Here is a 20,358-nt window from a genome sequence, read left to right as displayed (position 1 = left end):
GATCTGTATTGATCTGCACACATTAATACATTTAATAATCTCTGGTAAGCACACGATATGTCTATTTTCTTTACTCCAAACAAAAAACAAAAAAACATGATTCAGTGATCAAGTGATAGCGTAGTGTAGTTGTAGTAGTTGTAGTCGTAGTATGCGTTGAACTGGCTTTTTATGTTCACCTGCAGTCTCTGCGTCAGCCAGCTGGTCACATGACTGGTCAGCTGGTCTCCCTGCACATCCTGATTTAGCCGCAACTGTTTACAAAGCTTCATCTCTTCCAAACAGCCGAATTCGGAGTCCTGTGTGAACAGAACACCGTCAGAGACATGCTTGCGTACGGACCAGCCTCCGTCTGTTAACACTTGGGTGAGTATTTGCTGTGCACGAGAGAGTTTGTTGCGACTTGTCACGTAGCCCAACGGCAGTGCGTTAGCTAGCCGTGTGTGGCGGAAGTAACTACGGGCCGTACTAATAGACGTGCTAACGTCGCATTAGCTTACGATTTTCTTTTATCGTTAGTCCCTTTCAGACTGCAGTGGCAGGTATATGATGCATTTGTCATTCATTCCAAATAAGGTACGCGTCTTCTGGCGGCGTAAAATTGGTGCTTGTTGTTGGGCGTTTTATCCTGCCGTCAATGTTAGTGCTTGTCACCAATGTTCTATGTGCAGCTAACATTCAAATGTATATCAGTGATCTATGATGACCACGTTATGTATGAGGAAATGCAATTTTCAGGGCGACCTACCGTCTGTTCGTGTTGTGCCATAGAAAGCGATGAATCTATGCGTGACATTGCAGAGTACCTGCCGACATGTATGCACTTTCAAAATCATGGCAACCTATTTACGAATGAGTTTGCGTCTAAAATCTGTGCAGGTAGACTACTCAGTGTTTCCCAACGTTTATTGAGTCAAGGCACATATTTTACAATAGAAAAGTATCACACGCCAGACCACTAAACAAAAAGTCACAAATAGTGGCTACATTGGTTAATTGCCATCGAATGGAAGAGCATTTCATTGTTCTGCCCGTCACTAGATAGATAGATGGACAAGGACACATAATTTGTGGTTTGGCATTCACCTGTTCGCACATTTTTTGAAGTGCAAATGTATTTCTAAATCTATTTATTGTTGTTGCGCTCAGGCCAAAGCAATATATAAGCCTTTTTGAGGGTGAGGGAGAAATTGCAAATTTTCGTTTTTTGCGGCAGCGCTCGGTCCTTATCCCCCACAAATAGGTTAACACTGTATTGTTATAATGTATTGTTAACCACAAATTGAATTTAGAATCAGAAGTTATGCAAATATTTTAATATACAACTATTGTTCAGTTTATGTTAAGAAGGGATTTGATAGGTGGAAAATGCTTGCAATATCTGTTAACAGTGAAGAAAAATTGCAATTTCAGAACAGAAACACAAACCCTGAAGTAGACACACTTAATTTGCTTCAGTGGGCCACACAAAGTGATCCAATGGGCCAGATCTGGTCCCGAGGCCTTGAGTTTGACACCTGTGGTTTAGATGGCTCGACTTGGGCGACTGTTGTGGGTGACAATAGCAGGCTTTTGTGTTCCTGGCGACTTGGAGCTGCTCAGTAAACTGGATCCATTGTATATAAACAAATGAGTAAAGCACTAAAATCATGACAAGGGCTTTGTTGAATCATTTGATCCCACTACTTTGTTTTCTGAGCGCTTAATGCACCACTTCTTAACTTTTTCCTGGACTTCTAGTTGTCAAAATGGAGCAAAATCTCCTTATCCAACTTTTGAGTATGTAGCATGAATAGTCATGCCTGTTCGAGTGGTGTTTGGGCAGCTGAAAAGGTCGAATTAAATGCTAAATGTGTGATTTATTTGGTCCTTTTCCTAATTGATTGATTTTTATCTGCCCCCCCCCCTCCCCTCATGTGATGGATTCACTGCCAATCAGTTGAGATTGAGTAAGTTTATGATATTTTCCAGGCTTAAGGTCCTACACTTGTTCTCAGCTTGTTGTGGAACATGTGACCGGGTGAGAGCTCCTGCATGTGTGGGCTCTTAGCTACGTATTGAAAGAGAGGCATGTGAGTTTGTTTAGCTGGGCTTTCTGCCATGTACCACTCAACTCAATGCTCCTTGCTGCAATTCACATTGAGAAATGTCCAGCTATTTGATGAAACATTTACATCATTACATAAGTATGATGGGGATTCTTCTTAAAGTAGACCTGAATACCTTTCCAGCACTGATTGATGTCTGCATAGTTAATTCTACACTCCTCCTGTTGTAGAAATGTGGTTATCCCTTGAGCAAAACATTCAATGGGATTGATTGAAATGGCATTTTTTTTCTTGGAAATTTAGTACTCGCGCCTTCGAGGCCCAAAGGGATCAGGGCATATTTTTCAGAACAAGCTTTTCCTTGTTCTTAATGATTTAATCAACATTGATCACTGGGTCTTTTTTGTGTGGGCTGCCTGCTTGTAAAAGGGGGGGGGGGAACACCACTTGGAAGAAGTAGTGCTTTTGAATTTGCAATGTACTGAGGTGAAACCCCTGAACCATCAGCTGATCCGTCCGTTCCCAAACATTCTCATGACGCTGAAGATTGTGATGCCGCGACTTTAATCAAGTGGAAACACAAGGTTAGTGTTGGACTGAAATCCATGGGTATTTCTGGCAACTGTCAAACTCAGTAGAGGGATGTGAAAGTTCAGCTATCATGCAGTCGGTGTTAGTTGTTAAGAAAGAAACCAAAGAATCTGTCATGTGTGCAGCCAAAGAGGTTTAACAGCATGTTTAATACGGTGGTTGTCTTATGTGGCGGTGTAGAACCACAATGCATCATCATGTACTATTCTGCAAGGCAAATTTATCTATATAGCGTATTTCACACACAAGTGTGCTTTACATGATTAAAAGTATTTAAGAACAAAAAAGGTAGCCAAAAGATTAGTAATAGGAGCAGCTCTCAGGATGATGGAATGTATTTCTGGACCGCTGCAAGTGAAAACTGCATAAAGTCAGTGCCTCTCAAACAGCGTCAATCAAAACTGATTGATCTAAAAATCTGGGTTTTCAGTTATGTAGAACTCGGTGCAGTGGTCGCTCTTATAATGATGATAATTTGCATTATGTAATCAATGCTCTCTCTCATGTCTGCTCTAAGGAAAATGTAACAAGAAAACAAGATTTGTTCTGTGAATCATCTTTGTGTTGCCCAGGCTGCCAAAGACACAAGCTTCTATTAAGCCTGTATGAAAGAAAAAAAAATAGCAATTAATTTCATCAGAGCACAAGTTGAGAATGACTTTTTACTTTTGGAAATATGGGACAAAGCTTTGTGCGTGTGAGGCCTGTTGGGACAGGTACACGTCAAAATATCTTTTTGGTATTTTAATTTTGGCAGTACTGCTGAATTTATGGAGCTACATGAGAGGGCAAAATATAAGAACCAATGCAATTCCACTCTGCTTTAAACTAATGAACATACAGCGGTGCCTTGATATGTGCGTTTTATTCATTCCATAACCACGCTGAAACACTCAAATTGCAAATCATCTTTTTCCAATGAAATGAATGGAATTCAGTTTCAGTCTCCCAAAAGAAAAACACAAAATGAAATGTAAAGAGAGAAACATTTTTTGCCACATTTTTTGCTTTGGTCCTATGGCCATTGTGCTGCTCCCTCTGGTGTGCATGCCTTGGCCAGCTTGGAGCAGTATAAGACAGACATACTGATATACATGGAGACGGTCGCAGCTCTTCAGTAAGCTGCAGTAATGTTTGTCTTTCTTTGGAGAGGATAAAGAAAATATGCCTCTGAGTATTGTCATAATATCTGTCTACATTTGTTGCTCCCCCGTTTGTGATCTAACATCAGTTTCTTAAAGAGTTATAACACTGCAACACCGATGCTATTAGTTAGCCTCTCTATGCCGTTTTACATTATCTATGAGCATTAAGCTAGCAGACTTAATTAAGTCACAGTTATGTGGTTTGGTTGAATGCACAAAGTATAATTCTTTTTGTTTTATGTTTAATGTGACAGTAAACCTCAACTGGGAGTGGAAAAAAACACATTGAAGCCTCTTTTATAAAGAATTGTTCACTAGCTGCCAAACTGCTGCCTGTTGTAAAGTCATTTGAGCTCATTGCTACCATTATAAAGCTCGAATCTCAAATTTTTGCTCTTCAGTCAAAGCAAAAAAAATCGTCTGAACGATTACTCGCATCTTAAATAAGTTGTAAATCAGGTCACTCGTATCTCAAGGCACCACTGTGTTGTTAAATGAATTCCTCTCACAAAATGGAGCATAATATCTTTTTAAAGTCAACGTTCCCTGCGACTGGAGAAACACATTTTTAATCTAATATTGTCGACCGCATTAATGCCCATCCAAGTGTGTTTTCTACAGTTTTAAATTAATTGCTTTTTATAATTTTCATGGGGGGCGGGGGGGGGGGTTGTTGGTGAACTTTGAGGACCGCATTAGTCTTTGAGGATGCGTCCAAAGACAGCACAAAGGCACATACATTATGCATATACAAATATTTCTATTTTGATGACGCATGTAGCTTGATTTATGGAGCACTGCTCCATTCACATGGTTAATAGGTTTAAGAGATTCCTTTGTTGTCTTATTTCCACAATTAATAAATGGAAAGAGAACATTAGGCTCAGTGGAGGCGCGCTATTCTGTCGGTCCCTGTATTAGGGTAACCATTTTCATAAACGCGCCATAATCCCAAGCCGGATAAAGACTGGAGACAGAATTGGTTAGCCTAGATTGCCTTTGTTCTCAAAGAAAGTTCTCTGAGCCACGTAGATGAGAGTTGGTTTTCTTTTACCCCTTTTTCTTGAGCTTTCAGGATTGGTATTCATCACATATTTCTTTCTTTATCGTTGTTTGTCATCAGATACCATGGTCCAAGACAACATTGTTAATAAGGAGTAATGATTGGTTTGAACGTACCTTTTTTCCGGATCATAATCCTATCACCGCACTTGGCCCATGCAAAGAAAACAGTAGTACTGCCATCAAGCAATAACCCCATCATTTGATACTTCGTGTCTTCATAAGTGTCATCTTCTACTAAAGCTCTGCAAGTTACTGGCACATAACCACCACCATTGTATTGGTAGTGAAATCAACCTGGTATGTAAAAAGAGCCTCAAAAGTTGGTAACAGCAGTTAAATGTATTTGCTCCTGGGCTCCCTTTACAGTTATAAAATGTAACTAAAGTCTGTGTGGTTAAAAATAAATTGACAGGGTGATCATCTGTCAGAATTGTCAGAATTATGAAACGACAGAAATAAACGTCCGTATTAAGAGCTAAAATTAATATTCGTTATGACATGATCAATCTTTGTGTAATAGTTGGGCTGATGCTTGCACAGACAACACAAGAGACTGTTTTGCACCACTAAGGAGACTTGTCTCCTTATTTTAAACTGGTGTACTACTATCATTTTAAAGCTGTCATTGCTTTCAAATAAAAACATAACGCAACATAATGAATGCACCTTTCTGGAACAATCTGCACAAATGTTTTTAGTAAATGGCATACTTCTAAAACTAATTCTGAAGCTATTATTTTAAGGTAAAAGAAAGTCATAGTTTTGCTGTTATAGAATAGAATCATCTTTATTGTCATGAACATGCATGCATGCACACGAAATTTGTTCTCTGCATTTGACCCATCACAGTGAACACACACTTGTTAGAGGAGCACACTGGAGCAGGGGGCAACTTAAGCGCCCGGGGGGGGGAGCAGTTCGGGGTGTCAGTGTCTTGCTCAAGGACACCACTTTCTTATAAAACATGTCTTAGCATATGGTACTATGTAGGAAGATTAACAAATATAGAAAAAGTATAGAATATATTAAAAAAAAAATCAGTTCATGCATGAACCAGTGAACTAACATGCACCAATTGATGCCAAATTCGTAACCTAATAGCATAATTGCCCAAGTCATTTTTAACTTTCTATCACAATATCAATAAAAAAAAAAATAGCAATGCGCTTGCTAAAGATTGTGTTCTTTTGTTAGGTCTGTCTAAAGTCGCAATTATGCAGGTCATGGTAAGCCGCAAAGGTTGAATGGACTGGAGGCAACCGGACTTTTGTTGGCAGAATTTGTTGCGTTTTTCTTGTTTCCCCAAAACAACGAAATGAACAAATGACTAATGTATGAGGCAAAAATTATGTGTTATTTTGGATAATTGTGTCAGGACATATTTTTGAAATCACCATTCACAAAAGCCACAGGTTCAGTCTGCTGAAGCTACAATTATTGTCATGTTATCTTAAATGATCTCAAATGAAGTTCCTTTTTGTATCTCTCTGCTGCCTTCATTTCTTACCTCACTCTGATAGTGTCATTGCTCTCCCACCCCATGCAGACGCATCCTCTTCTTCTGAGTCTTGGCTGAGAGGACTTGCGAGGCTGTGATTGTAAGTCGTGCAAACCGGGACATTTACAGATGGCAGCAGTCTTTGTCCGCACGCTTGCGCTGAGTGTTCAGATGTCGACGTCACTTTCTCAGAACAGTCTTTAATAGATGCTTGGTGAACTTATCTTCTGAAATGTTATTTGGCCACTGCGCTTTATCACTGCGGCTTTTTAGGAGGTCTAAACTAAAGTTGGACGTTTTGAGACATAGCTCTTAATAAATGACAAATTAACTAGAAGGGTAATTCAGTATTTTGAATATATTTGCTGTACTGTTGTTGCTCTACCAGTGTGATTTGGGTGTTTCTGTCACAGATTGGGCCATGCAGCACCCCAACTTCGAGACACCCCACCCGCTCCAGGCTGACGAGCAGCAGGAAACGGGCTTTGACCCGCTCAACAATATCAACAAGAACCGCAGCAGTAGGTCATCTCTTCGTAAGATCGATCAGAATAAAAGTTACTTGTGCTCTGTCTTCAGACTACCTTCTTAAATGTTTTCCTTGTTCCCTTAACATTTGAACATGGCGCTTTTCAAGCATCTTCTCAGTCCTCTGAGTTGAATATTTACGCTGACTGACTGTTTTATATGAGTCGCATAAGTGACTTGTTCCATCCAGGGGCTGTGGGTGTTCTGGGTGTATGTGTGTGTGGCAGTGAACGTAGGGGCTGGCATGTTGCGGCACTGATGAATATTCATACTGAGTGTCCCTGTGGAATGATCCACTCCTGTAATTAATGTTGATAGACAGCTCCCCGACTTGAGCGCATGTTCACCTGCAGGCCAAATTAGACGCATTACCGGCAATAAAGACAAATAGAAGTACAGCTCTGAATCATCAAATCACCTGCTACTGGCTCTTTGAAAGGCCTCAAGCATATTTAAGATCCAATATTTGGAAGCACTGGAAATTCAAGTTTCCATTATTGGATTTTACTTTTTTTTTTTTTCCTTTTTCTTTTTCTGCTGTTTTTGCGGCGGCACGGTGGCCGACTGGTTAGAGCGTAAGCCTCACAGTTCTGAGGTGCGGGGTTCAATCCCCGTCCCCGCCTGTGTGGAGTTTGCATGTTCTCCCCGTGCCTGCGTGGGTTTTCTCCGGGCACTCCGGTTTCCTCCCACATCCCAAAAACATGCATGAATTGGAGACTCTAAATTGCCCGTAGGCGTGACTGAGAGTGCGAATGTTTGTTTGTTCCTATGTGCCCTGCGATTGGCTGGCAACCAGTTCAGGGTGTACCCCGCCTCCTGCCCGATGACAGCTGGGATAGGCTCCAGCACGCTCGCGACCCGCTTGAGGAGAAGCGGCTCAGAAAATGGATGGATGGATGGATTTTTTTACAACGCTTGACTACCCTCTTGTGGGCATGTTTGTCTCAACAGGAGGCTCTCTTGACAGCAGCACTCACTCACCGTCAACCTTCCTCCCATACAGGTGAGCGTCTGCAATGTTTACTTGTGTGAGCGAGCCATAAACTCCTGGCCCGCCTCACCACACCTGCCTCTTAGTTTTTACTGCCGTTGGCCGCTTTAGATGAATAATAAGTTGAGATCCTCATAAATCTCCCTGCCCTCCCTTCCCTGTGCAGGAAAGAATGGGACGACTTGTTCCTCAACAGTAATTACTTGGCCAGGATCCGGCAGGCAGGCGTCAGCGGTAGACTGAGGAGCAGTCGCTTTCGGAGCATATGCTGGAAGGTGACTGCCAAATGGATCAAGCTGTACTATTAAGTTTGACCACAGAAAACTGGTGGCTCTTTCACCAGGTTAACTCTAAAAAATATATAAATGACTTTAATTAAATCACAACTTATTGTATGCATATTCTGGGTCTCTAACAGTTGTATCTGGAGGCTCTTCCAGAGGACAAGAGTCAGTGGATCAACAAGACCAAGGAGCTCCGTGGCCAGTATGAGAAGATCAAAGAAACAGTGAGAGCTTTTCTTTGTTGCCATTTAAGGTTGCATTAGGGTTGTTGGGGAAGACGCATCTAGACGTTAAACAAACTCTGAGTATGATTATCTAATTGCAGAAAGGCACATGGTAATAAAATATTTTGCGTAATGAAATTATAAATTAAAAGTATTCATTATGTAATATAATAATTACTGCGCTGTAATTATTAAAGTATAATACATTTATATTTGTAAAACACATTTTCCTCAGTTAGGCTTTGTTGTGTTCTTTCCTTCCGTAACACAGACATTAGCACATTTCCCACACACACACACACACACACGCACATTAAAGGGTCCGATTGTGTTATTAATGTGAAGGCTGACATGTCATTTTTGTTTTATTGCCACAGCACATCACCAACCCTCGCAAGGCTGCGGGCCAACAGGATTTGGTGGTCAACAACCCGCTGTCCCAGGACGAGGGGGTGAATAAAACACGTCACGGTTTCCCATGTTTTAGGCTTGTGGCTGATCATTAGCACATAATGATTTTTATGCGTGTGACTGCGTTCATTCAGTCTTTCTGTCAGTCACTTTTTCATATTTGCATATACGAATTGACCTTAATACAATATGCTCCCTCCAGACTGTTTATTTGGCATGATTACAAACCATTTTAGTGCTTCATTATTGATTCATTAACAGCTTTTAGTCATTAATTACAAAACCGGTGGATCAGTGTTTGATTAGGAAATTAATAAGATATTCAAAAATATCTGGAAACCTACAATAATTTTAGTCTTTTTTTATGATTAACCAAGTCATTCCTTTGCAGTACTGTCACTGACACTTTTTTGTGATAAAGCAAGAACAATACAGAGTTAATAAATGTTATTAAACTTGTGATACTTCAAACGACCTTCAAGCATTCCATGTCCTTTGCATTCTGAGTCGTATTTGTATGGTTCCTTTTTTTGAAATGTTTCATTTTCCTGCCCAGAGCCTGTGGAACAAGTTCTTCCAGGATAAAGAGCTGAAGGGAATGATAAAACAAGATGTATTGAGAACGTATGTAACGTTCCACTTCCTTTTGACTTACTGTTGAAACATTGCTGTTCAGCTTTCTATTGATTTATTTTTTCATGATCAAGGTTTCCTGAGATTCGTTACTTCCAGGATGGGGATGTGCGGACCAAGCTGACAGACATTCTCTTCTGCTATGCCAGAGAAAATGAACAGTTACTTTATAAGCAGGTATGTTCAGGCCTTGATACGCCTTAGGCCCGCAGCATACCAACTTACTCAGCCGAGCACGACTGCTTTGTCGGGCAGTGTGCGGGATTCGGAAGCTATTTTTCATCAGTGGCTGAGCGTCTTTATTCTCGCCCATTTCCTCTCTTCTTCCTTGACAAGCTTGCCATGTTTTTGTAGTTTAAGTACGGTGTCATTTCTAATGCGTTGGAAAAAAGTGAATTGTATTCCCGAAAACTTCCCATGTGTTTCCAGACAAAAGTAACAAAATGGCTCCGTGATCTAATCATTATCTGTATCCGCAACAGGCGCCAGGAGCAGGCTAGTTGGCAAGCAAAGCATCTTTTTTGCAAAATGGAAGTGACACATGGCGGGGCAGCCGCTAACAATATCGAAATTAAACCTGTCATTATGGATTATAAACCTTGTGCATCACTATTAAAGGTCGACTGACCACAAATGAGCCATATTTTGTCTCCCGCCTGCCCCCTTAAAAACCTCCACACCCTTGTGTCTCATCCTGTCTGTCCGTAGGGGATGCACGAATTGCTGGCTCCCATCGTGTTCGTGCTTCACTGCGACCATCAAGCCTTCCAACATGCCAGTGAGACGGCGAGCCCCAGGTCAATTCCTATTTCCTGTGAAACAGGAGCTTCCACCTAATTATCTGTAGACTCTATTGTTTTGAGGCAGAGGGTTTTAATTTACACTCTTATTACATGCATACAGCGGCTCCACATATGCACAGTTGGAAAAATATCGGAGTGAGGGTACTGTGTAAATGGAGTTACGCCCCTGAGTAGTTGGGGATGAGGTTACATCGTTCAAGTGATTCTCAGTAGCACTCATTCTGCTTAGGTCGCGCGCAATCCTCATGGGTGGCTCATGCTCTCTCTTTCCCCCCCCCACAGTGAGGAGATGAAATGTTTGTTGAATCCGCTGTACCTTGAGCATGATGCCTAGTAAGTATGGGACAATGACTTGATGAACAAGAATATGCTCATGTCAAGATTAATAAATGTCACTACTTTTGAAACATTATGTGAACATGTTAGTTAAAGACCGCGCAGCACCTCTGCCTCACAGTTCTGAGGTTCGAGGTTCAGAAGTGTGCTCCGGCCTTCCTCTGTGGAGTTTGCATGTTCTTCCTGAACTCGCGTGGGTTTTCTCTGGGTGCTCTCGGGCTTCCTTCCACATTCCTCAAACATGAATTTTAAGTTCATTGAAGCCTCTTAATTGTCCATAGGTGTGACTGTTATGTTAGGCTATAAAATACTGTATGTGCCCTGCCATTGGTTTGTGACCATTCCAGAGTCTGCACTGCCTCTCGCCCAAAGTCAGCTGAGATAGGCTCCACCTCACCAATAAGGATAAGTGTATAGAAAATGATGGATGGATCGTTAGACCCATGTCTTTGTTTCTTATTATTTACTGCGTATCTCTTGGCTTCCCCCCTGTCTCACACAGACATATCTATATCTCTCTTTAGTGCACTCTTCTCTCTACTGATGGAAACGGCAGAGCCGTGGTTCTCCTGCTATGAGAGAGAAGTGAGGAGGGTGAGTTTTATCCAGACACAGTGGATGAATGGCGTCAGTCAATTGCTGCTGGTTGTATGGTCTGCTCAAGCGTTAGGATTCAGGAGTAAATTAGTGGTCTATATGAAGCCATTCATTCATAAATTACTTTAAGACGTCACACTACAACTACTACAGCAACAGTGTCTTTAAGTGCCATTTGATACTCGGTAATATGACTTTGTGTTTTCAGGGTAAAGAAGAAATGCTTACCAGCATCCCTTTTGCTCGGCCCCAGGACTCGGGGCCATCTGTTGCCATAGTTACCAAAGTCAACCGCATCCAAGATCAGCTGGTGAAGAAGCACGACGTGGAGCTGCACATGCATCTCAACCGGCTGGAAATCGCCCCACAAATCTACGGAATGTCAGTTCATCCAGTTCACTTTAGTAAGACCTGTGCTGTACAAACTGTACATTGTGCATTTTTGTGCCCTTCAGCCGCTGGGTGCGTTTGCTGTTCGGTCGTGAATTTCCGCTTCAGGATCTGCTGGTGGTTTGGGACGCTCTATTTGCTGACAGCATCACCCTGGATCTGGTGGATTATGTCTTTGTCGCCATGCTGCTCTACATCCGAGACGCTTGTACGCTCCACTGAAATCCAGTAAAAGCTAGCCTGTTGACTTGAAGAATGCGATTCAATATTAAGACTATCAAATGTTGATGATCATCGGCGTCTTGTTTGAATCATTTTCTCATTGTGAGAATTATCGTTGTGTTTTGATGCTGATCTGAATGCTATTTGTTCGTCATGTGTGTGTTTCAGTGATTGCGAGCAACTTCCAGACTTGCCTCGGCCTCCTGATGCACTACCCTCCACTCGGAGACATCAACTCTCTGCTCCAGAAAGCTCTCTTTCTCCGAGATCCCAGAGTAAGAAATGCTTCCGCCCGTGACGATTTCAAATGGATTTTACGTTTCACAGAGATGTTGTCGTTTACAGACGGTGTTCATGCCATGTTCCCAGGGAGCTTTACTATGATGGATTAGGGACTTTCACTCCACTAATTTGTCAGAAATTGAAAGGGAGAGGAGAAATTTATTTTCTATTTTGGTTCTACCATTCAGTTGAACTTAGTTTGCTGTAAAATAAACTTGAAGGCAAAATGCTTTAAATCAGGATTATCCAATTTGACCGCAGAAAACCCCAACTGACCCAGACACAGTAGCTTCTCACACTCCAGTCCACTCCTCTCCTGGGATAAAGATCCCAGACAGAGTTGATCCAAAGTGACAGTGATGTCCTGGGGTGGATGACCATGTCACACCTCCTATACATCATAGTTACACCTGAGGGTTGGGGGCATGATGCACAGTAACAGACGTGTACGATGACAGCAAAGAGATTCAATGCTCAGAAGCACAGACTCCGGTGCATGTATTTACACCGTTATCTGACATGATCTACACTTGTGCGTGACTATCAAAATGATCGACGCTCTCCTTGCTTCTTGGAGAGCCATCCTCGACCTGTCAACTACCAGTTCCAGCAGAACCTGGATTACTACAAAACGAGGGGAGCCGACCTGATGAATAAGACACGGTAAAATGAACACGCGCGCATTGACATGCGATGTTGTCATTTTGTCTTTCACAGAACAAACATAATCAGCTTGATTTCCATATTTTAGAAGAGTTTAGATTCAATTTTGTTGCAATTGTTTCTTTACAGAATGTGAAATAGATGATGAGTCAAGTGGATAATTTCTTTATTTATTGTTTAAATGTAAGACATAAGATGGGTGTTTTGGGTGACAATTCAACACTTAATAGAGGATTCCTTTATCGCTTATTTCCAAACCAGAAGGCAGATAAATATTATAATTGATATGTAGGATTATTATTATTTTTTTTTTCAAATTTTGTTTTCCTCTCCTCCCTCTGCGACTTAAGTTCGAGCACAAAAGCATCCCCCCTCAACATCAACAAAGTGTCCAGCAGTCTGCTGAACTTCGGCAGGAAGCTCATCGCTCCGACCGTATCGGCAGGCACCAGCACCGTGTCGCCCGTCAGCGGGGAGGTGCACTCCCCGTCATATTCGTCCACTTCCCCCACCTCGACCTCAGCGCCCGCCTTGCAGCACCCGCTCGCCGAGCCTCCGACGAGCCAGGCGCCGCCGCAGACCCAGAGCCACGCCCACTACCGGCTGCTGAAGTCTGAGAGCATGCCTGTCCACCTCGGCAAAGGTACGCAACAGAACGGAATAGAAACTCCTACTTGGCGACAGCGCCACTTAGCCTGCGCACACTAGATTGATTATGGTGTATGTTAGATGCAGTTTCAGGTGGAGCTTCTCAGGTCCCGACGCAGACTGACACTCAAGGTAAAGGACAACCACTCGTGTGGCACTGGCCCCCGCTGTCTGTGCTTGTGTCTTTGCATGCCAAACAGTTTCACTACTCGACTGATGCTTGGGTATACAGCACAGTGCCAGCATCCACAACATTGTGGTAGCAAAGTCAGACTAGCAAAGGGGGATGACGCAGGAGCATTAGATGTGGGGGGTGGGGGTCTTTGCTTTTGCTCTTGCTCTACTGAAGAAAATGGGCTGCGGTCCTCCCTTCTCCGGATGGGTTTATTAACCGTAGTCAACACAATCACAGATCGGAAGCAGACAAGTTCGATTTGGATTTAAATGGAGACGTTATCAGCTCTGATTGGTCAGATTCTACATCACTCTTGCTTTAGCTCTTGGGGTTTTTATTTCATTTATTTGAATTCGGTGCTTAGGCACGCTAATTTAGAGACAGCAGTTCTACTGGAAGTATTCCTCTAGTTTTTTCACTTAGTAAGGATTACAGTTGTAATTCTGAATGGAGGGTGGAGGTAGTTGGCCTCCACATCCTTCATGAGCTCTGTCTGCCATTAAAAACACCCAGTAATATGAAAGAATGACCGACCTGAAGTAATGATCTTTAGTTTCTTCTCTACTAATGGTGGTTCATATCCTCTCTTAGGCCAAAGCTCCAGGAGGCTCAGCTCCTCTCCCAGCATTGAAAACCTCTCCGCTGGCTTTGGTCAGTCCTCCGCCTCGCCACCCCTGCCGCTCTCCAGGGGAGGCAGCGATGTGAGCACCTCGTCGCCACCCCTCCCGGCCCCCAAGAAAGAGTTGTTTTTCCACATCGCTCGCTCGCGTTCCCACAGCAAGACCATGTCCAGGAAGGAGACGGTGAGACACTTTATCCTTCTCAACATCAGTTGCTTATCTTCCTCCTCTTTTTATTTCATTTTTATTTTTATTTTTTTGAATTGGTGGCAGGAGGAGGACTTGGAGGCTCAGGTGTCGTTCTTGCAGGGACAGATCAACGACCTGGAGGCCATGAGCAAATATTGTGCTAAGATGATGAACAGCCACATCTGTAAGTCCAGCAACAGAGGGGCCGTCATCCGAATTCAATATTTCATTACTTGCTATCATTTAAGCAGGATGCACACACATACCAATTTAAGTATCAAGACTCACCTGTGAGAGGCAGCCTCGTGCCGCAGGGCATCCAGACTGCCAGTGAAGAGTAAAAGCCTGTATTGCCTTTCTACTTTAAAGCATAAAAGAATACCACAAACTGATCGCAAAACAGTTAACAGATCATTTGAAACTCTATTACGTTGCGTGTTTTAATGGTACTTTTGTTTTTTTTCTTCCTTCGTTTTAAATGTTTATAGGTTTTTTTTTTTTTGGTTTTTTTTTTCCTTTGTTTTTAAATGCTTTTAATCATGTAAAGCACATTGAGTTACCTTGTGTATGAAATGCACTATATAAATAAATTTGCCTTTCTTTGCTTTACCCTGGTTTACAGATTACACAAATAATCGAGTTTTTCAGTGAACAACAGAGGCTAGGTTAAAAGAAACACAAATAGTGAAACTTAAGTGTGAGTGGGGGATTACTGTACAGTCATAAAAGATGAAAAAAATAAGATAAGCTAATTGTTAGCTTCTCAGGTAGCTACATTGCATTGGCAACCTATATTCCTTGACATTGTTATGGTGAATAACTTGTGAGATGCATTATTAGGACTGCAACTAGTGCTGGGACTCTCGCTCTAAAATTCCAATCGCTATTCGTATTGACGGTAGCAAATGACTAGCGAGTCAAAATCGAATATTTACTCCTTGTACTATTCCAAAATAATAGTCCAACAAATGAAAAATAGCAGAACAGAAAGGAAAATGCACTCTTAACCCACCCAACACTACAGGGTAATTAATCGCTCAGGATACTCTTTTAGAGACATCTGAGAATCTAGCCTTTTCTGACGTTGATCGCAAGGAAGGGAAAACTCTCAAATTTGACCTGATTGTCAGTATGCGAGTACAACACTTAAGTGGAATCCGTCTCTGCAGGTAAAATTCAGGAAGTGATTTTGCAAGACCACTTGGAGAAAGAGGATGAGGTGCTTGTTTCACTGGCGGGGCTCAAACAGGTGAGTCGCTGAAGTTTGAGTGTCCGCGACACACCTGAGTGACCCCGTTCTTCACCTGGCTTACTTCCTGTCAGATCAAGGACATCCTCAAGGGGGCACTGCGCTTCAACCAGAGCCAGTTGGAGGCTGAGGAGAACGAGGTGATCAACATTGCGGACAACCACTACACCTCAGCGGTGGAACCCGCCCTCGGCGGTCCCGGCAGTCACCGCGGCAATCAGCCAGCGCAAGGCGGCAGCGTCTGCAGGCGAAGGCGAGGCCCAGATGGAGACGGGAGCAAGATGGCAGAGGAGCAGGAGGAGGAGCAGACGATGACGCCGCACGAGGTTCATTGGCGGTGACACTACTGAATGAATGATGTGCATTGGTATTAAATTCAGACTGGAATAATTCCGATTTGTCTCACTGTTTGAAATCTTCCTCTCGTTCCTTATGTCTTCAAATAGTGGCCTCGGTTCTGTTAGAAGCTTTGTCTCGCTTAATGGCCAGATCTGTTGAGCCACTAAAACAAATAGTGGCCGATGTCTCTCAAGATGAGTAATCAAATGCTCAATGAACAGAAAAAGTTGGGAATATTTGGCTTTCGGATGAACACGTGCATGGATCAAACACCTGTTGTGAATTCTGCCATTCAGCTCCTTGTTAGAAAACAGCACGTTGTGAAAAAAGTACTGAAACAATGAACAGCTGGACTTTCAGCAAACATTTAGAGGTTGTTACGTTAGGGTCAACTGGAAAGGATTCATGAATATGGAGAATCCATAGGTTTTTGCCACCCACCCTAAAGGTGTATTGTGATTGCTTATAGATGCCACAAGATGATGGCAAATGACTACTTTTGTCGAAATGAAGTTCCTCATCTCACTTGTTTCCTTGGCACGTAGATGAAATCATGGAGGATAGGTTCCCCCAAAAGTCTGCAAACAGGAAAATTTGCAAAATCGGAACCGCGATTATGCGGGGATTCACTGTCGTGCATTTTACATTGATCCTGAAATTTCACCCCAAAGCCGAATATAGCCAACGTTTTTGTGATTTTGCCGTCTCTGGTCCTCTGTTGTGCATCTAATAATTTGATAGGCAAGAAATCACAGCGGCTGAGCAAAAATCAACCAATCACAGACAGAAGGCGTGAATTTCAAGGTGTCAATCATTTGTCGCACGCTCATCGCGTTCACACCCCTTATGCGTAATGGTGTGTTTATAACGTAAACATTCTTTTTTTTTTTTTTTTTTTTTTTTGCGAGGCCGCAGGGGGTGTGCCCTCTATGATTGGGCCCGTGAGCGCACGACAAATGATCGACATCCCGTAAGTCATGCCTTCTGACTGTTCGGTTGTTTCTTGCAAATCATACTAGAGGTACAAGATGGGGCCAGGGAGAGCTGATTTTTCACAGATTATATTTATCATGTATTACTGACCGGTCATAATGACTGTTACAAATATAACTGATTTTATTTTTTAAATTGAATTCCAAACTTCCTCTTGAAGTGCATCCTTTGTGGGATTAAATCATGAGTCAAAAGACCTCCCACCCAAATGTAGACCCTATACTGAATAGTCAGTAGTGCTTAAATGCCATGCACCCCAAAGGCTGACTTGCTGGGGATCTTTTTTGTTTTTGTTTTACCTTTTTCAGCTGACTCAGCTAAAATAAAAATGGCAGACCGTACTCTCCTGTACAGGTGCAGTCTTCCACGGGCTCAGAAGCTAAGAGCTGGGATGACTACATCCTCGTACCCCAGGAAGGAGACCTGCAGAGCGCGGGCGCAGATGGAGGCAGGGCCGGATCGGAGCCCACCCCTCCCGTCAGGCGAGGCCGCGGCTTGGTCCGCATGGAGCCCGAAGGAGCCGCCGGGACCTTTGACGACCCCCTGACGGGAGCCGGCGCCTCGGGCTCTTCCAGCCCGGATGAAGGCTCCACCAACAGCAAGGACTCTGACTTCACCATCGTCAACCCCAGTGATTTTTGAACAAGTAAACCACTCCTCGGGGACCTTTTGAGAAGCTGCTATCCTTTTAAAAGCTGTACATGATGACTGTGACACAGAGGGGCGGCCATTCCCATATTCCCTAAAGTACTGTCTAAGCCCATGTAGAATAAAGGTGGCACCTTGCCTTAGAAGTTTATGATTCCATGACCATGCTTGTAACTCAAATCACCCTTACTCACATCTTTCCTCATTGAAATGAATAGAAATACCATTAATCTCTTCCAGCCCCCAAAGAACAGTTTTTCTTAGGGTGGGCGAGTACCGATAGCAGGTACTGCTGTCAGGCCAATACCGGCCTTAATTCGAGGTATCTGGTAGGATGGCGATACCAGCCCCCGATACTTGAGGCAAAACAAAAAGTCTAACGTTGAGCAAGTCCTCCTTGCCAGTAGTTGGCGCTACACTGCAGCAGTTTGACACACCGATGAACCGTCATGTGCGTCACAACGAAAGAAAGAAAGGCCACAGTGGTCACAGCTATGTGTCAGTGTTAATTGAAATGTAATGTATCAAAAGTACAAGTGGAATTGATATCAGTGATTACACACAAGAAAAACAGAAAATGCAAGCACAAAACACAACACTGACTGCGAGGTAACCCTGTGAACTGATGGTGACCAACTGTTATGAAGTTTGCTGCCATCTAGTGACTGAGTGTTTGAAGCGCACCGACTTTTCGCTCGCAATTTTAGGAAATGGTTCACAGCCCAAAACCTGTAACTCACGGCACCGCTGTATTCGCTCATCTGCCTGAAGGTACATCCAACCTTCACACCTGGCACTCATGTTTTGCTGTAGCCAAATAATGACTAAGTAGCTAAGGTGCAATTTACTATATATAACAAAGCACCCTCTCCTCTTGAGTACCGATGAGCCTGATTCCTAGCGTCTTCTGTTCGATACGATGTGGCTGTGTTGCGTCTGTGTGTGTCCCGCAGAGGACATTTACGCCTCCGTTTGGAATGACGGATGACGTCCTCCCCAAGGACATCGGTCTCCTCCATCCTTAAACCAGTGCCTCTTAGCGTTAATGTTCTCATAACCAAACAAAATCCTACTGTGATCTTATTCCTGTTTTTTTTTTTTTCCCTTTCACCCTCAAGACGTCCATCAGTTTCCAGTGAGTTTATAAAATTATGTAATGTACTTTTTTTTCTTATTGATTTGAATGTGTAGCTTTTAAATGAGTGATGTACTGTTTTGTTTCTGTTCTTTCTCACATCAATAAACTTGGTTCTGGTTTCCAACGGACACCACAACAGCACACACAACCATCCCCCACCCTCAACTGTCCACTCAGCATTAAATCACTACAAATAAAAACTGGCTAAACACTTAAGTTAGCGTGTTTGCTTGGTAAGTGATTTAGTTAAACAATGCAAAGTTAATTAACTAAGTTCTCACTAATGTAGCTATCGGTCTTGAATTTTATAATTTGACAAATCTGTTCAAATTCATTACAAATGCCACATTTTAGTCCAATTCATTATCCAGCTGATAAGTCAATTATTTCAGTTGAGTATATAGATTGGGTACTTTGCATTAATAAATGCCGCAATCATTGTAAAGATGTTTCAGAATTCTTTGTTATATAGATTGTGATATTCATTTATAATATTGAAGTGGCCTTAAAATTCTTCAATTTGATGTGTTTGTTGTGAATTGAGCACCGCAACCACTTTACTCCTATATATATATATATATATATATATATATATATATATATATATATATATATCTATATATATATATATATAGGAGTATATATATATATATATATATATATATATTTTTTTTTTCTTTTTTGACAATTATTTAATTAGATATTTATATATATATATATATATATATATATATAAATATCTAATTAAATAATTGTCAAAAAAGAAAATATATATATATATATATATATATATATATATATATGTATATAGACGCAATACCTGTAGATCCAAAATGGGAACAAAACATTTTATTAAGAGATCTTTCTCCAAATCACAATTGCATGTACTTTCCAAAATGTTGCCCATTCTTTTCCCGAACTGGCCTACCTTACTAAAAGCTAATCTTATATGAAAGTAAATTGTTCTAAATGAACACATATTCTAATCGAAAGACATCAACACGTGTAAGTGCTTTTTGAAAAACTAGTTTATTCTCCACTTGTAAGGAAGGTTCTCATAGACATGAGCTGCACAGATGGACCTGGAATGTTTCCACTTTATTTAAAATCTTATTTTACAGCAAAAAGAACATCTTATTAAAATACTGTACAATATTTAGCACGCAAATGAAGCAGTACACAGAAAGCAGACGTACACAATGCACTGCAGTGACGGGTTGACGTAACAAGACAACAATATTTTGCGGGTTTCATGGAGGCTGGATCAAGAGAAGTAAGTCACACGCTTTTCTGGAGGGAGAAACGTGATTAAATGTCACCATATAGACTAATGTTTTGGGTCATTGAAATCTGAGGGGGGGAAATATGAATGGCTTCATTGATATACAGTAAAACGATCGGGGTCAAGTTCTTGATAGGGACTGTAATCTACCTCTTTGTGCACTAGGGAACAGCTCTCCCCAAAAACTGTTCCCACATAGAATTGTCTTGGCATACGGAAGAGGACTTTAGATTCAGGGAACTAAGGGGTGGGCAAAGTTTTGTGCCAACAGGGCCACGTTTGATTTTTTAAACAAGCAGATGTATAATATTTGAAAAATGTTGAATATGTACAATTGTTAATCTTAATAATAAAATGGATTCTACG

At 41.9% G+C, this 20,358-nt stretch overlaps 1 protein-coding gene across 6 annotated transcripts; it reads left to right on the top strand.

The window, feature by feature from the left end:
- The first annotated feature begins 221 nt into the window (after nt 1–221).
- tbc1d5 (TBC1 domain family, member 5) lies at nt 222–17,718 on the top strand. 6 transcript variants are annotated; one of them, XM_061664855.1, is made up of 23 exons: nt 222–366; nt 6,396–6,447; nt 6,761–6,868; nt 7,827–7,878; nt 8,033–8,141; nt 8,285–8,374; nt 8,752–8,826; nt 9,342–9,409; nt 9,493–9,595; nt 10,127–10,215; nt 10,504–10,554; nt 11,082–11,151; nt 11,363–11,535; nt 11,610–11,752; nt 11,935–12,041; nt 12,653–12,711; nt 13,062–13,354; nt 13,441–13,491; nt 14,126–14,337; nt 14,428–14,527; nt 15,513–15,592; nt 15,667–15,918; nt 17,279–17,718. In XM_061664855.1, the coding sequence occupies exons 3-23, from the start codon at nt 6,769–6,771 to the stop codon at nt 17,564–17,566; spliced, it is 2,565 nt and encodes an 854-aa protein (XP_061520839.1). In that variant the 5' UTR covers nt 222–366; nt 6,396–6,447; nt 6,761–6,768; the 3' UTR covers nt 17,567–17,718. The 6 variants fall into 6 exon arrangements, with proteins under 6 accessions (XP_061520839.1, XP_061520837.1, XP_061520842.1 ...); XM_061664853.1 differs by having other exon boundaries at nt 12,626–12,711; XM_061664858.1 differs by having other exon boundaries at nt 12,626–12,711; nt 17,260–17,400.
- The last annotated feature ends 2,640 nt before the right edge of the window (nt 17,719–20,358 follow it).

This window comes from Phycodurus eques, chromosome 20 (genome assembly GCF_024500275.1).
Source record: "Phycodurus eques isolate BA_2022a chromosome 20, UOR_Pequ_1.1, whole genome shotgun sequence".
Classification (NCBI taxonomy): Eukaryota; Metazoa; Chordata; class Actinopteri; order Syngnathiformes; family Syngnathidae; genus Phycodurus; species Phycodurus eques.
Note: the sequence above shows the minus strand (reverse complement) of the source record. Positions and strands in the feature narration are given on the sequence as shown.

Coding starts and splice junctions, on each gene's coding strand:
- tbc1d5 (XM_061664853.1), top strand. CDS start 6,769: ATGCAGCACCCCAACTTCGAGACACCCCACCCGCTCCAGGCTGACGAG. Junction 8,827..9,341: donor CGCTGTCCCAGGACGAGGGG/GTGAATAAAACA, acceptor TTTCCTGCCCAG/AGCCTGTGGAACAAGTTCTT. Junction 13,355..13,440: donor GCCTGTCCACCTCGGCAAAG/GTACGCAACAGA, acceptor GGTGTATGTTAG/ATGCAGTTTCAGGTGGAGCT.